At 42.3% G+C, this 14,354-nt stretch overlaps 1 protein-coding gene across 3 annotated transcripts; it reads left to right on the top strand.

The window, feature by feature from the left end:
- The first annotated feature begins 412 nt into the window (after positions 1-412).
- ilf3b (interleukin enhancer binding factor 3b) lies at positions 413-13,068 on the top strand. Of its 3 annotated transcripts, none has more exons than XM_051387294.1 (18): positions 413-499; positions 1,860-1,955; positions 2,952-3,175; positions 3,325-3,499; positions 4,147-4,291; positions 5,681-5,772; positions 6,874-6,969; positions 7,284-7,395; positions 7,503-7,600; positions 7,682-7,793; positions 7,947-8,060; positions 8,286-8,491; positions 8,621-8,797; positions 8,917-9,183; positions 9,491-9,623; positions 9,725-9,772; positions 11,358-11,777; positions 12,188-13,068. In XM_051387294.1, exons 2-18 carry the CDS (start codon positions 1,953-1,955, stop codon positions 12,361-12,363), a joined length of 2,598 nt encoding a protein of 865 aa, XP_051243254.1. In that variant the 5' UTR covers positions 413-499; positions 1,860-1,952; the 3' UTR covers positions 12,364-13,068. The 3 variants fall into 3 exon arrangements, with proteins under 3 accessions (XP_051243254.1, XP_051243253.1, XP_051243255.1); XM_051387293.1 differs by having other exon boundaries at positions 8,902-9,183; XM_051387295.1 differs by lacking the exons at positions 11,358-11,777; positions 12,188-13,068 and adding an exon at positions 10,354-11,216 and having other exon boundaries at positions 8,902-9,183.
- The last annotated feature ends 1,286 nt before the right edge of the window (positions 13,069-14,354 follow it).

The raw sequence follows: 14,354 nt of genomic DNA, 5'->3' as shown, positions 1-14,354 counted from the left end.
AGTATTTTCAGCTCCCTTAAAACAAAAGATGTGACGTGCCTTCATGATATGACTCAGGATGGAAATGTGAGTCCTTTCTCTCTCTGAAGACACACAAGAAACAACACACTCCACTGCTGCTATGCTGCCAGTAATGGTCACTCCTCTGTGGTTCAAATGTTCAGAATCAATATTCTTGGAGAATTTCCACACGTGTAAGAAATAAGAATATCCCGGTGAGGTATAACGGTTACACCTGTATCATGATCATGTTTTAATCGATACGATCAAAGCACATTCAATCAATCAGCCAGCTGTTGAGCAATTCAAAGAAACAATTGGAAGCCACGCCCCGTGGTTAGGTACCACTCTTCCCCGATTGGCTACAATCGTAGTCACGTGTAACTTCTGTCCAATGGGCACAGTCGTTTTTCATATCGTGGGCGTGGCCAGTTGCACTCCGGCTGCCGAGACCGGGAGCTAGCGTGCAGCAGCGTCCATTAGCAGTAACGACAGCACGGTGAGTAAAGAGAAAACGTCTCATTTCAGCCCTCAACGTCAACGTCGTTAGTATTAGTCGACCGATAAACGTCAAGACAAGTAACGAGGCTTGTTACGTGTTTTCTAAGAGTGTTTGTTTGATGTACTTCATAAATAGAGCCACTTGGCTTTGTTCGGCTAAGCTAGCCCTGCTAACTGTGGCTGAGCGTTCAATGGGGTCTCCTCTCGTCTCCTCTCCTCGACCATTTTGGTGTCTGATAGGCAGCAGACCGATATCCAGATTCAAACACAATCCGTCAGCTGTTCACGCGTCTGTTTCAGTTGCTGAGTTGACCAACACGGTGTCTGTGTGTGTTGTGGGTCGGTGAGCAGGCTGGCTCGCTGCGGCGTTGAACGATGGCTGATCCGTGGTTGTTTGTGGGGGTTGTTAGCTAGCTCCCGTCCACCAGTCAGCCTCTGCGCTGAAGTAAAATGGCGTCTGTTTTTAAATTCCCCTGATGGTGCTGTAGGGTTTGGGTCCCACTACTGTTTCTTCGTAACGCACCATTCCTGCTAAAACAAAGATTTAATAGCTGTAACAGTATTTTGTTGGTCTTTGATGCCACACTTTAGTGACCTGTTGACTGTGATAATGGAGACTGCGCGTATGCTCGGTTTGTTTCACCCTTGTTTTAGTTGCCTTTACTGCAACTGGAAGCTATATCTTCCATGTGAAGGTTTGCATTAGAGCATCCGAGAGCTGTGGGCGTGTCGCCATAAATGACTGGCCCACTCATCCTCACTATGTCGCCATAAACGCATCATTTCGCAGTTGCTGTCACACTCGCATCATTTGACACATCACAGATGAACAGTCAGTCATCCGTGAAGGAACTTGGGCTGACCTCTGCTGAGAGATCAATGCTTTGTAGCAACACTGCCCTTACTTTTCTGTTTTGCTATGTCTGTTTAAAAAATAAAAAGGAACATCATGCTTTTGTTTTCTAGAAACACGAATGCGACTTGCACACATCGTGGCCATTGTGCTTACAGTCTGATATGTTATGAGCAACATGTCTGCGTTCAGTCCCGGAGGCATCTGTTGCTGTGCCAACAGTCCTTCTTTGCTTCCTGCAGCTGGTGACCACTTATTTTCACTGACATAAACAGAGAGGCACCAGCAACCCAGTGTGAAGTGTTTCACCCTGTTCAATGTTATTGGCCTAAGGAATATGTTTATATAAACATATATTTTTTATCAACAGACTTGACTTCTATCCATCCTTTGTGAATGTAGCTGCCTTTTCATGTGGCTCCGTATTTGCCTGTAGTGACGTTTGAATTCTTCCTTACTGTTACTGTATTGTGAACATGTGTGCGTGTTTCTCTCTCCTTTATAGAGCAGGACTGCAACATTGTCATCTGTTGCAGAGAAGCCCTTTTTTAACACTGCTGTTTACTGGATATAAGAAGTCACCACGGCCTCAAGAATAATGGTAATGCTTTGAGTTCAATCTTTATTTTATTTGACGTTATGTATCTCTGTATCTGTTAATGTCTGACAACAGGCAGGCGGCCAAAGCACAGGGCACACTGGCCTTCTTGTTAAATGTCAGTGTTAACGGGACAAATAAATGTGTCACATCTAATTTAAGTCACAGGACTGGTGCCAGTGTTTTGTTGCCCCAGTCTGCCTGGGGCTTTAGGAACACATGCTGCAGCTTCCACATCATCACTCGCCTCTAAATTGGCTTTGGCTGCCTGTGCATACACTCAGCTTGCGTAATCACTGGTGTTAGAAGCTTGTCCCTCGACATGAGACCGCGCTGTTCAGTTTTTTAATTAATCAAAGATAAATGAGTGACGGAGAAAAGAGGTCTTTTAATCTTGATAAATGCTTTTTCCAAGGGCCTGTCCCATAAAGCAGGATTAATTAAGTTAGCTGAATTGGTCTGAGTAAAGCCTGGGTTGTTTTTAAATCTGTAACATGTACTGAAGTTGAAGGAGCTGCTCTGGGTTTTATTCTGTGCAGTTATCAAGGTAACTCAGTAATCCTGATTCGCGAGACAGCCTTCTGTTGTATTAATAGTAATGATCGCTTTTAATTCTCTCGGCCCAATTCACCTGGTAGACCTGGCGCCCCATGTACCAACACTGAATCCTTGCTACAGGGTTTGAGTCTGACCTGTGGCTCTTTGCTGCATGTCAGTCCTCTCTCCCCCTTTCCTGTCATTCTGTAGCCGTTATGGGTCAATTAAAAGCAATAAAAGCCCCTAAAAATATATTTTAAATAAAGTGGATGTCAGGTTTTGCTGTGCACCATAACTGAGATAATAACATCCCCGCTGTTGCTGTCATTCACTAAGGCTATAATGTCACAATTTATGGTATGCTTTGTTATACATTTGTTCTTATGAACAATAAATTAGTTACCATGTACCTCCCTGGTATTTCTTTTTTAAATCAACAATCTGGTGTCTTTTCCTCCCTAGCCTCCCCCCATGCGGCACCGCTCCATGCGTGTCTTCATGAATGATGACCGCCATGTCATGGCCAAACACTCTGTCATCTACCCGACGCAGGAGGAACTGGAAAGCGTACAGAACATGGTATCCCACACAGAGCGGGCCCTCAAGGCCGTCTCTGACTGGCTGGATAAGCAAGAGAAGGGGACTTCGAAGTCAGACTCCGATAGCGCAGACACCGATAAGGAAAGGTGAGGACATATCAGGGATGTTATTCCTCATGTTCAAGCTGGTAGAAAATGAGTTAGTTTCTAAGAAAAGGTTTAATTCCTCTTCTCTAACCACCTTTCATTATTTGTCTTTCTTGTACCTCTCCGCTGTATCTGCTGTCTTCTGATAGTGAGCACAAAGATCAGGCCACTCGATCCCTGCGTGGCGTAATGAGGGTGGGCCTGGTTGCCAAGGGCCTGCTACTGAAGGGGGACCTAGACCTGGAGCTGGTGCTCCTCTGTAAGGACAAGCCTACCATCAATCTGTTGAAGAAAGTGTCTGAAAACCTTGTTACACAGCTAAAGGTAAGAACATGGTTATTTAAATGTAATATACAACATACTTAATAAATATATTGTAACGTTATTGATTAGTATGCCATGAAGTAAAGACATAGTGAGGAGGATTTTTCAGTTGCAGTTTGTAAACGCACGATTCAAAGAGGGAACAGTGCTGGTCAAGAGGGAGCGCCACTAACGATCAGAGAAACAAAAGGTTATTTTCTGAGCAGTTATAAAGCTAGAGATAAACACGGCCACACCTCTGCAAAACCCTGCAGGGTGGAGCAGCATTGCCAGATTTTGCACTTCATCGGGTGTGTGTGTGGCTCAAGCCCGCCCTTGGGCAAACAGACACATGGACTGGCAGCACTTGACACAGACATATGATGGTGAGACAGCCATGTAACCTCACCTGACACCTTGTGCACTGCAGAATGAACGGACATGCAAAAAGCTCCACTGGATTCAAATGTTGAATTTAGAATTTAAAAGTCAACATCATGAATGTAGCGCTAAACTATTTATGACCCTGTCATTTTTACTGCAATATGTTATAGGTCAAACAATTTATCGATTTTAATGAAGAAAATGGTAATGGCTTCAACAAACATTGTTCAACAAAAGCAGCAGTGGCCTCATTGTTGTGTCCTAAACGCTCTGCTTCTCCTCAGGCAACAGAAGAAAAATATGTGGTGTCCCAGCACATCCGTGAGGCCAGTATTGTTATCAAGAACACCAAGGAGCCCCCTCTCACCCTCACCATACACCTGACTTCCCCTTTGGTTCGTGAGGAGATTGAGAGGGCTGCTGCTGGAGGTAAGCTCCTACACGAGGGCCTCCTTTTTAGTGGCGCCCCTCCTCCAGCAGGGAGGCCAGGCAGGCAACCAGGCTAGACAGATATTGTTTATTGGGCCTTCAATGGAGCTAGGGGACAAGAATGCACTGTCACATAATGAAACTGCGCTATGCTTATAGCTCTCTAGACACTCTCGTAGTTCCATGTAATGTAATTGTACATTTTTGATGGCCCAATATACAGTATAGGGCAGGTAGTTTACTGACTGCTGAAGACATGGCTTTCTCTTCCCCCTTAAGGATCAAGGTCACCAACGAAATGAAGGCTTACTGAGAATATAACCAAATACAAAAAGAGAGACCACTTTGTTTGCATGTGTTTTATCATTGATGATGAACGGTTTGCATTGCAGCAAAAATGAGTAGCAAAACATGTGGTGAAACTGTCCTTGGTTGTTAGACCCAACAGTGGGCTATTGACTGTCTCTGATGTTCCTTAGCAGGGAGGCTCAGGGTCACAGATAACGACAAGGGACACTTGGATTCTGCATGTATGTGCAACTACACTCAAAATCCAGGTGATCGGCCTCAGTTGTTTGCGTAGAAATCGACGAAGGTATCATGAAATGTTATTTAATCATTAAGCTTAATTGTAGCTACACAAGAACAAAGTAAGATGTCCATTAGTTGGCATTCTTTGAGAGCACTCCACAGTAGTGAGTTAAAGCAGGTGTTGAACCTTGACCTTATCTGTAGCCCTGCGCTAACAGTGATGCCCAATTTGGGTCTTTTTAAGCCATCAGTTTTGCTGCAGTGTGGACTTGTTTTGATACCCACTTTTTGTGCATCTGATAACTTCTGCCTGTGGTTCCAATTCTGATTCTCTCTGTCAAGCCTTCTAGTTTGTCAATTTTTAGGGACGCTGGACCTTTGACCAACTGGCCGCTCTCTGTCTCGGAAGGGGCAAAGTGCAGTGTACCCAGTATAGGGGCAAAGGGGAGGGGCTCTACCTCCTGTTAACGCCACAAAAAGAAAAGCAGACCTTTTTTAAAGCACCGAAGCATCAATTTAAGCTGAAGCAACCATGTAGAGACAACCTCCCATTTGATACAACCAATTATCCCGTAGATGCACATATTATGTTTTTATTATGAATTTTAAGTAAAGTTATAACCCACTTCACAATACTGTCGTTCTGGTGGGGTTTAAGTCTAATCATGTGTGCCGGGCCGTGCAAAAACATATTAACTGGGAGGTTGAGAGCGTTTGGTGGTTCTGCAGTGGAGGGGTCCCCCTCCCCTTCCCCCTCCTGCCTGTGGTTTGGGAAGGCTGCCTGTGTTCCCCCTGGCCGGCTGACAGAACTCCCCTTGGTCAAACTGTACCTTGTCTTCTTATTCCACCTGCCAATAGAATCGCTTTCAGTCAACGATCCCCCGGATGTTCTGGACAGGCAGAAATGCCTAACTGCCTTGGCGTCTCTCCGCCACGCTAAGTGGTTCCAGGTTTGGATCTTGTCTTTATTTGTCTCTAAACAGAAGTAGATTTGAGTTTGGTTTTATGCTGTATGTTCTTTTGTCTTTTATTTGGGCGTTCTATGTCTTTTTTTCTTTATTTACTCTTTTGAAGTGTACTTCCTGTAGTAATACTTGATGATCTGGATGTTTGTTTCTTAGGAAACCTTTGTCATTACACTGTTGTAGATTTGCTTTGCTTACTTAACAGGTTCTACTGCAGTGCCATTTTTTTTAAAGTTGCTGCTTTTTAGTCACCCAGTTCATTAGTCTCCCTCACAGCCGCTTAACTCAATCAGCAAATAAACGTGGGACTAATACACCATGTATCCAGGTGCAATATTTCTATAATGTCAGTGTTGGTGTGAGTCAGTTGTTTTTATTTTCACATATATGCTACTTGTAGAGCACTTTCTGCTGCCCCATTCTGTAGTTTTGAAGAGAAAATGTGTTTTGTAGTGAACCATATTAATAATGATTCATTATAGTATTGTGGCCTATGTCATCTTCAGCTTTCACTCTTTATTAACAATGGGTGCTCCATCTCTGCAGCTTTTGTAGAGTATGTCGCCTAAACTTTTCCTGCTCTCTGGCTGTTTCTGTGTGCCACAAAATCAACAGGAATATTGCACCTTGAGTAGCCTTTTCTTTTTACTTAACCATGACCCTATTCAATGACAATGCTCCCTTTTTTAGTAGAAGTTCACTTGGTTCTCACATAAGAGCTGGTATTAAGTTTGAGATGACATTCACACTTTTCTTCTGAACTTAATTCATAAGCATGTTTTTCCCCACAAACAGAAATGTTTTATGTCTGATAACTAAACCATAAATCATGTCGGCTATTGACTTACAACTATGGATGTGAATAATCATAAGTAGACTCTTCGAACAAAGTGACCAAACATTATTATTATTATATACATTTTCATAATGACAAAGCTAAGCTGTTAGTCTGTGTGTCTTCATTTTTATTTCCTTTTCCTTTCTTTGGATGTTTGTGTTGCTTAATGCCTCACAGTCTTCCTCTTTGACTAAGGCTGCTTGTCCTCCTCGTGCCCCTCCCTCCCCCCTCCCTGCTTGTGTCCCCAGGCGAGAGCCAACGGGCTGCGCTCCTGTGTTATCGTCATCCGGATCCTAAGGGACCTGTGTGCCCGCGTCCCCACGTGGGCCCCGCTTCGTGGCTGGGTGAGTGAGAGCCTCCTCAAAGTGTTTTCTGGACCTGCGATCATAATGGTTTCTGACATTTGTCTATGTGTAGGCAGGAAGTAGTTGTATTAAGACTAAGTTGACCGCTCAAAACTGCTAAGCTGTCTTCAACATTCACATATCCTTTTGATAAAGCTTTGTCTGCCTGGATACAATAAAAGGCACCACCATCACGGTTGTTAAATAGCAGAGATACTATCCAAAGCAGTGACCTAAAATCTCTCTGTGTTAGTGACCAAGCTTAAAAATAGCATCCTCAAACAAAGACGCTCCCTCCCTCTCCTGCTTTGCAGCCACTGGAGCTGATCTGTGAGAAAGCCATTGGCACAGGGAACCGGCCCATGGGGGCAGGAGAAGCTCTGCGGAGAGTTTTAGAGTGTCTGGCTTCGGGAATCCTCATGGCAGGTATGAATGTGGGCTCTCTTCTCCAAATGTTATGATTCTTAAGCATTCAGCTTGTTCTCTGTTTCCCAAAGTTAAGTTAAACTAAGTGTAATATCCTTGTGTTATAGATGGTGCTGGTATCTCTGATCCATGTGAAAAGGAGGCCACAGATGCTATTGGTCACTTGGACCACCAGCAGAGAGAAGATATCACAGCAAGTGCACAAGTGAGTAAGATCAAACCATGTGTGTTTATGTATTCTCAATGTAGTAAAAGTGAAATTGACAATTGTCTCTTGTATCTTCAGCATGCCTTAAGGCTGTCAGCTTTCGGACAGCTTCACAAAGTGCTCGGAATGGACCCCCTTCCCTCTAAAATGCCCAAGAAACCTCGTAGTGAGACTCCCATTGATTACACAGGTAAATCAGGCTAGCTTACCTACGAGATTCAATATTCAGTCTTCACAGTAGAGGCTGCTGGTTAAGATCTTTTTTACAATATGTTATAGATAAGCAATGTAATAAGGTACCTGTATATTCTTAGGCAAAATGTTGTTTGTGTCTGTGATGCAGTGCAAATCCCACCTAGTACGGCGTACGCCCCACCAATGAAAAGGCCCATAGAAGAAGAGGAGGGAACAGATGACAAGAGTCCAAATAAGAAAAAGAAAAAGCTCCAGAAGAAATGTAAGTTAGCTTGTATATTTGTTTAAACTTGCCTAATACCTACCTTTACTACATAAAATTTTTTTTCTTCTTCTTCTTTTTGGACAAAACAAGCAATTTGTGATTAAAAAAAAAAAAAAAAATATAGGCTAAATGATTAATCAACTAAAGAAAACAAATCAATAGATGAATTGATATTTGGAGCCCTGCATAATGCGTCTCTGACTGTGTGTCATGCTGTTACAGCTCCAGAGGAGAAGGCTGAGCCTCCCCAGGCTATGAACGCTCTGATGAGGCTCAATCAGCTAAAGCCAGGTCTTCAGTACAAACTGGTATCTCAGACTGGCCCAGTTCATGTTCCGGTCTTCACTATGGCTGTAGAAGTGGATGGCACGACCTTTGAGGCTTCTGGTCCATCCAAGCGCACTGCCAAGCTGCATGTAGCTGTAAAGGTGAGCACAGCCAACATATTATAAGTAAATAATACATTTTTATATTGCCTTTCACTCCACTGTGAGTTTTTCTTTTAATTATTTGACATTATGTGTTTTCTAAACCACAATGCATCTGGATAATTCCAGGTCCTCCAGGACATGGGCCTACCCACAGGAGTGGAACTAAAGACTGCTGAGCCGGTAAAATCAGAGGAGGCGGTAGTAGCTGCCAATGTGGAAGAATTGAGGCCAGTAGTCACACCCATTGAATCCACCACTGCTGCCACAGGAGCAGCCAACACAGACACCACTGATGCTGTAGAGGTACAAAGCTGTTCTGTGGGTCAGCAACTGACAATTTCTGCAAGAAGTTGACCTTTTAAAAAATTATATACATCATTTTACCGACTGTCTCTCTTTTGACTCAGACTGCTCGCCAACAGGGACCAATCCTGACTAAACACGGCAAGAATCCTGTGATGGAGCTGAATGAGAAGCGCCGTGGGCTAAAGTACGAGCTCATTTCGGAGACCGGCGGCAGCCACGACAAACGCTTCGTCATGGAGGTGGAGATTGATGGCCAGAAGTTTCAGGGGACAGGATCCAATAAGAAAGTGGCCAAGGCTTACGCTGCCCTGGCTGCATTGGAGCGGCTCTTCCCTGAGGGCTCTGTGGCTGAGGCTGCCAAAAAGAAAAAGGGACCACCCATGGTAAGCGCCCACTAAAACACAATGAAATCTTTTGTTCTTTATTTCATCATGTCTTTACTGCTTTAAAGTCATACACTTTGTTTAAAAATGTGGGTATTTTATTTTAGCTATATGACTTATTGTGTCATAATCAGTGGGACCAGATTCTCTGCAGCAGTCAGCAAGGAGCAAAGTCAACTACAACTGACACACAGTTGATAGTTTTTTTTGTATAACTTTTATCAGATCTTTTTTAAATTCATGTGTCTAAAATGTTGCTGTTCAGCATTGATGAAAAGCACAAATAACATGCTTGTTACCTCTTTAGCACACTCCAGGCTTTGGCATGATGGGAGCTTCTGGAGTGGGAGACGGGGCTACGCCCAGGGGCAGAGGACGAGGTGGACGGGGACGTGGAAGGGGCAGGGGCTTCAATAACGGAGGAGGCTACGGCCAAGGAGGTAAAAACACCCTTTTGCTGTAGCAGACATACTGTAGACATGATTAACATGATTAACATAATATACAAGGTCAGCATATTAAATGTCCTTAATCCTCCCAGGTGGATTCGGAACATATGGTTACGGGAACAGTGCTAACTCCGGATACAGTGAGTATTTATTTCAACCATTATAGTCCCAGTTTGACTGGATATTTACTCTTTCATTTACCACGTGAGAAGTCCAAACAAATGTCTCAGCCAGTTTGTCGGCATCGATGTCGTGTCCTCAGACGGGATGGTGCATTTGGCCAGGACTGTGAAATACCAGCCTTTTCCACTTCTTACCTGTGTTATAACTAACAAGGGAATGTAGCCAATTTTAGAGAACTGTTTCACTCCAGAGCAAACAAGAGCATATAATGATAAAACATGTTGGGGTGTTCCCAGTTCAATGATTTTACATTTCTCTGCTTAAAGCCACAGGATTGAATCTGTTTTTGACAAGCCCCCCTCTTATGAGAACCCCTTTTCTTCCCTCTGGCAGCCTGTTCTGAGGACTGACCTACCTGAGCGTGACAGGAGCAGAGAAATCTAAAAAAACAAAACAAAAAACCCAACAACTGAGTTTAAACGCAATCTGACCAAATGAGTCCATTCTACTGCCGCTTTTACGGCAGAAAAAAAAAATCCAAATAAACAAATCTAATTTTGATATTTTTTTCCCTTCTCTGCCCTGTCTCACTCTTTAGGTGACTTTGTCTCAGACTGCTATGGCTACCACGAGTTTGCGACATAGATCTTCCCCAGTCTTAGAAAATCAAAAACAGTCCTGTAGAGACGATAAAAGTGGACAAAATACTCAGTAGTGTTCCAGCAGCATCATGAACTCCCTTCACCACCAAGTCCGCAACCCTGGGAATAACGTGACAACAACCCCTCCGCCCTGTCTCGCCAATCCACTTATGTCCTGACACGTGGGGAGACGAACCGCCACCGCATGCATGTAGCCATAAGTCACCTACTGTTCCCTCAACTTGCTGTGGACGTACCTGAACACCTGGACCTCCCCAAACCGCAGGGCTGGTTTACTGTAGACTGCCTCCATGTGTCGGACCGGGGGACACGGCTTTGGTTCTGTTCATTTAGATCAAGATTAAATGAAGGCCTGTGGGAACTGGACAGCATTCTTCCTTCTGGATTATTGTCAAGACAGCAACAGCCTGGTGTCTCTCTGTGTCTCATACGGTTTACCTAGACGACAATACCGAGAACATTGGTTTTATTTCATTCTAATGCCTTTCTGTCACTTCCAATCACGATGAAGCTGTTTTTATTTTCTGGTTTTGCTTTTGTTTGTTGAATCTGCTGTTTCTGTGTCATATCAGCAACACTGTTAAGTCACTGCTACACTGAATGCATGATGGTCTTACTTTTTGTTGGGTAGTATCTGTAACAGCATTAGGCATTGATGAACCGAGGCTGTTGGCACTGCATTTGCACACACAGACTGGCTGAATTTGAAAATCTGATGTATGGTTGGGGAGGGAAGACTTCTTGCTCTAGCTGTTTTTTATATGTTTTGTTTTTTTAATAAATGTGACATCACCATTCATTACTGTGTTACTCCAGGGTCTGAATTAATTTCTGAGTACACGACAAGAATGTATTGCACAGAGCTTATATACAAGCAGTAGCTGTTAAAATATATCAACTTCTGCCCATTTTAAGACTGTGCCATACTGTTATTTCCCAGATTACTACAACAATGGTGGTACAAATGGAGGAGCCGGGGCATCAAGCAGCCCATCAGGTGGCCCTCCAGCCAGCACAGCACCAGGATCAGCACAGGGCTCCTATGGTTCATACTACCAGAGTGACGGAGCCTACAGTGGCACTTCTGCAGCCAAAGCCCCCAAAAAGAAACCCCCCATGCACAAGGGGGGGAAGCCACCTTTTCCGGGTCCCCCAGGGGCTAACACTGGATCTGCAGGCGGGTACCAGTCCAACAGCCCCCCAGGGCAGGGCTCTTATAGCCAGTATGGCCAGGGCTATGGGCAGGGAAAGAAGAGTTTCAACCAGAACCAGGGGGGGACAGGTGGATACTCATACAGCACTGCCTACCCGAGCCAGGTGACGGGGGGTGCTGGAGGTAGCCAAGACTACAGTTATGAAGGTGAGTTGATGAAATGTTAATTCTGAAAGCACTTTGATTCAGAATTAGATTTTACATCACGCATACCAAGTATGCCAGGATATTGCTGCTACCATGACAACAAATGTCATTCAGTTTGTGTCCTGAGAAATTTTTTTCCTTTTTCAAATTACAAAATGATTTCATCTCCACTTTGCTTTTTATAATGTGTCACTTTTGCTTGCTGTATCACAATTTAGTACACAAAATTAACGTATCTTGTTAAAACAAATATTAATAACATACTGACTTGAAATTATACATTATTCCTTATATATTGTTTCTGCTGCCCCCATGTGGCCCGAAAAATGTATTGCAGCTTTCTAAGATTTATACTTTTTTTTTTTTTTTTCCTTTTTGGCAATGTTTCTCACTCACTGTCACTCTTGTAGGTTTCAACAACCAGTCCAACTACAACTCACAGGGAGGAGGAGGAGGAGGTGGGGGAGGAGGAGGAGGAGGCGGCGGAGGCGGCAATAACCAGGGCTTCGGCACCAACCACTCTCAGTACCACAACCCAGTGGGCTACGGCAGGGGAGACAGCAGCATGAATTACCAGTACAGATAGACTGTATCACACCGTCTGTGAATCATTGGCACCAAGCATCCTGCATCAGTGTCTCAAGCCTTCTCCAAAGAAAGTGATTGACGGCTTGCCAGTGCTCTCTGCCTTTTCCATGTTTGCTTCTTATGTGCTTTTTGGGTTTCTATGTGGCACATGTGGGCACAAATTGAGATGTCTGGACTTTGTAAGTGTCAGAGCTGAGTGTTGGCTGAATTTAGTGGTCTGTTTCAGTGGTCTGGTCAGTGCTTAGTCTTGTGTTTTTCAGTTATTCTTATTTTTGTTTTTAATCTTTGCTACCAGTCCTCATCCTCATCACTAAATACGAAGGCTGATGCTACAGATTCCTCACTCACTAGCTCTGATTTGGTTTCCTTTTCTTATAAAGAGTTGTGTGGTGAACGCATTTCTTTCTCATGTGAAACTAGTAAAATCTTGTAGTTTTAAACTACAAAGGTTGTTGTATTTTTTGTAACAATTCAATAGACCAGAATAGCTTGTTCTTTTTTGCATTGCGTGTAATTTTCAGCTTATTTTGTAATAGTGTAATAGTTATTTTAATAAATGGTTTTGGAGATTACTGGAAACACATTTTACGTTCTGATGTTATATCCACATTTCTGCTCAATGTAGCTTTTTGATTGGGTGGGATTTGTTCCTGTTAATGTATAACAAACTGTGTTTCTATTAATAAATGAGTTTTATTTTAAATAGATGTCTTTATTACAGTTGTGACTTAATATATCAAATATTTGTACTATTGATATGATTAATATAAGATGGGTAATGGGGTAACTAAATATACAGTGTGACAGTATGCTTGTTTTATTAATAAGTCAACATTTTTCAGAGCATTTGGATTCATACATATGTGTAATAAATTCAATGTACAGTTTGACCTCCTTTGTGAATACCATTTAATTTGGCTTTTGTACCAAGATTAGAAATACACTGCTGAAAAATCCCATTTTTATTCTATTCAACAATACAAAAAGTACACATATCCACTGGTGGAATGTAACCAAGTACTTGAACTCAGGTGCTGTACTTAGGTACACTTTTGAGGTAGGAGTTAACTAAACAAAAAAAACATTTTTACTTATTTGAAATAAAACCTAGACCTTGGAAAATTTTTTTTTAACTATCTGGAGTGACATTGAGTGCTTACAAAACTAATTAAAATGAAATAAAAATATGCAGGCATTTTTTTTTAGCTTTAGGCTTTGTCAGTTTGATCAAATGTGTCAACACAACAAGCACGAGGAGGTATTGTTTATTGTTTATTGAGACTAGGACTGTCTACATGACTGTGGATCATTGTGTTTGTATTGTAATATCGATCCTGAACTTGCTCCTGACAAATACCTGCCACACTATAATAAAACTAAAACTAACAATTTTTTAAACCTGTAATAACTCTTCAGGTACCTGTTCTTAACTTCTACTCCACTGCAATTGGGTGCAATATATTATACTTTTGACTCCACTACATTTATCTGAAATCTAAATACACACACATATAGTTAAAATTAGATAGATAGATATTTCTTTATTTGTCCCACAATGGGGAAATTCCAATGCAATTAGCTCTACTTTTACCAGCAGCAACATTATTGATCATCAATAATCATAAGTAATTTCCCCACGGGACTATTAAAGTATGCCTGATTCTGATAATATATATTTTCTGAAATTGACTGTATAATGAGTACTTTTACCTTTGTTCCTTAAGTATGATGTTAATGCTTTGTTTAACTTTTATTTTATGGTATTTCTACCTTGTGGTTTTACTATTTTACTCAAGTAAATGATCTGAATATGTCTAACATCACTGCATGTTTCCAAAATATAACATTTTATTTAAGTTGAGTTTAAAGGAAAAAAATAAATAAATAAATAAAACTCAAAATTCGTAAAACCAAGACTAAAAGGACAGTACAAAAACCAACCTACCACAGTATTTACGGTAATCCATTACCTCATTGTTGTTGCCCCTC

This window comes from Dicentrarchus labrax, unplaced genomic scaffold, assembly GCF_905237075.1.
Source record: "Dicentrarchus labrax unplaced genomic scaffold, dlabrax2021, whole genome shotgun sequence".
Taxonomy (NCBI): Eukaryota; Metazoa; Chordata; class Actinopteri; family Moronidae; genus Dicentrarchus; species Dicentrarchus labrax.
Note: the sequence above shows the minus strand (reverse complement) of the source record. Positions and strands in the feature narration are given on the sequence as shown.

What these genes read in the sequence shown, in the direction of transcription:
- ilf3b (XM_051387293.1), top strand. An exon ending in TGAGAGGGCTGCTGCTGGAG is followed by an intron (nt 4,292 to 5,680) that starts GTAAGCTCCTAC and finishes ACCTGCCAATAG; the next exon opens with AATCGCTTTCAGTCAACGAT. An exon ending in GGGCCCCGCTTCGTGGCTGG is followed by an intron (nt 6,970 to 7,283) that starts GTGAGTGAGAGC and finishes CCTGCTTTGCAG; the next exon opens with CCACTGGAGCTGATCTGTGA.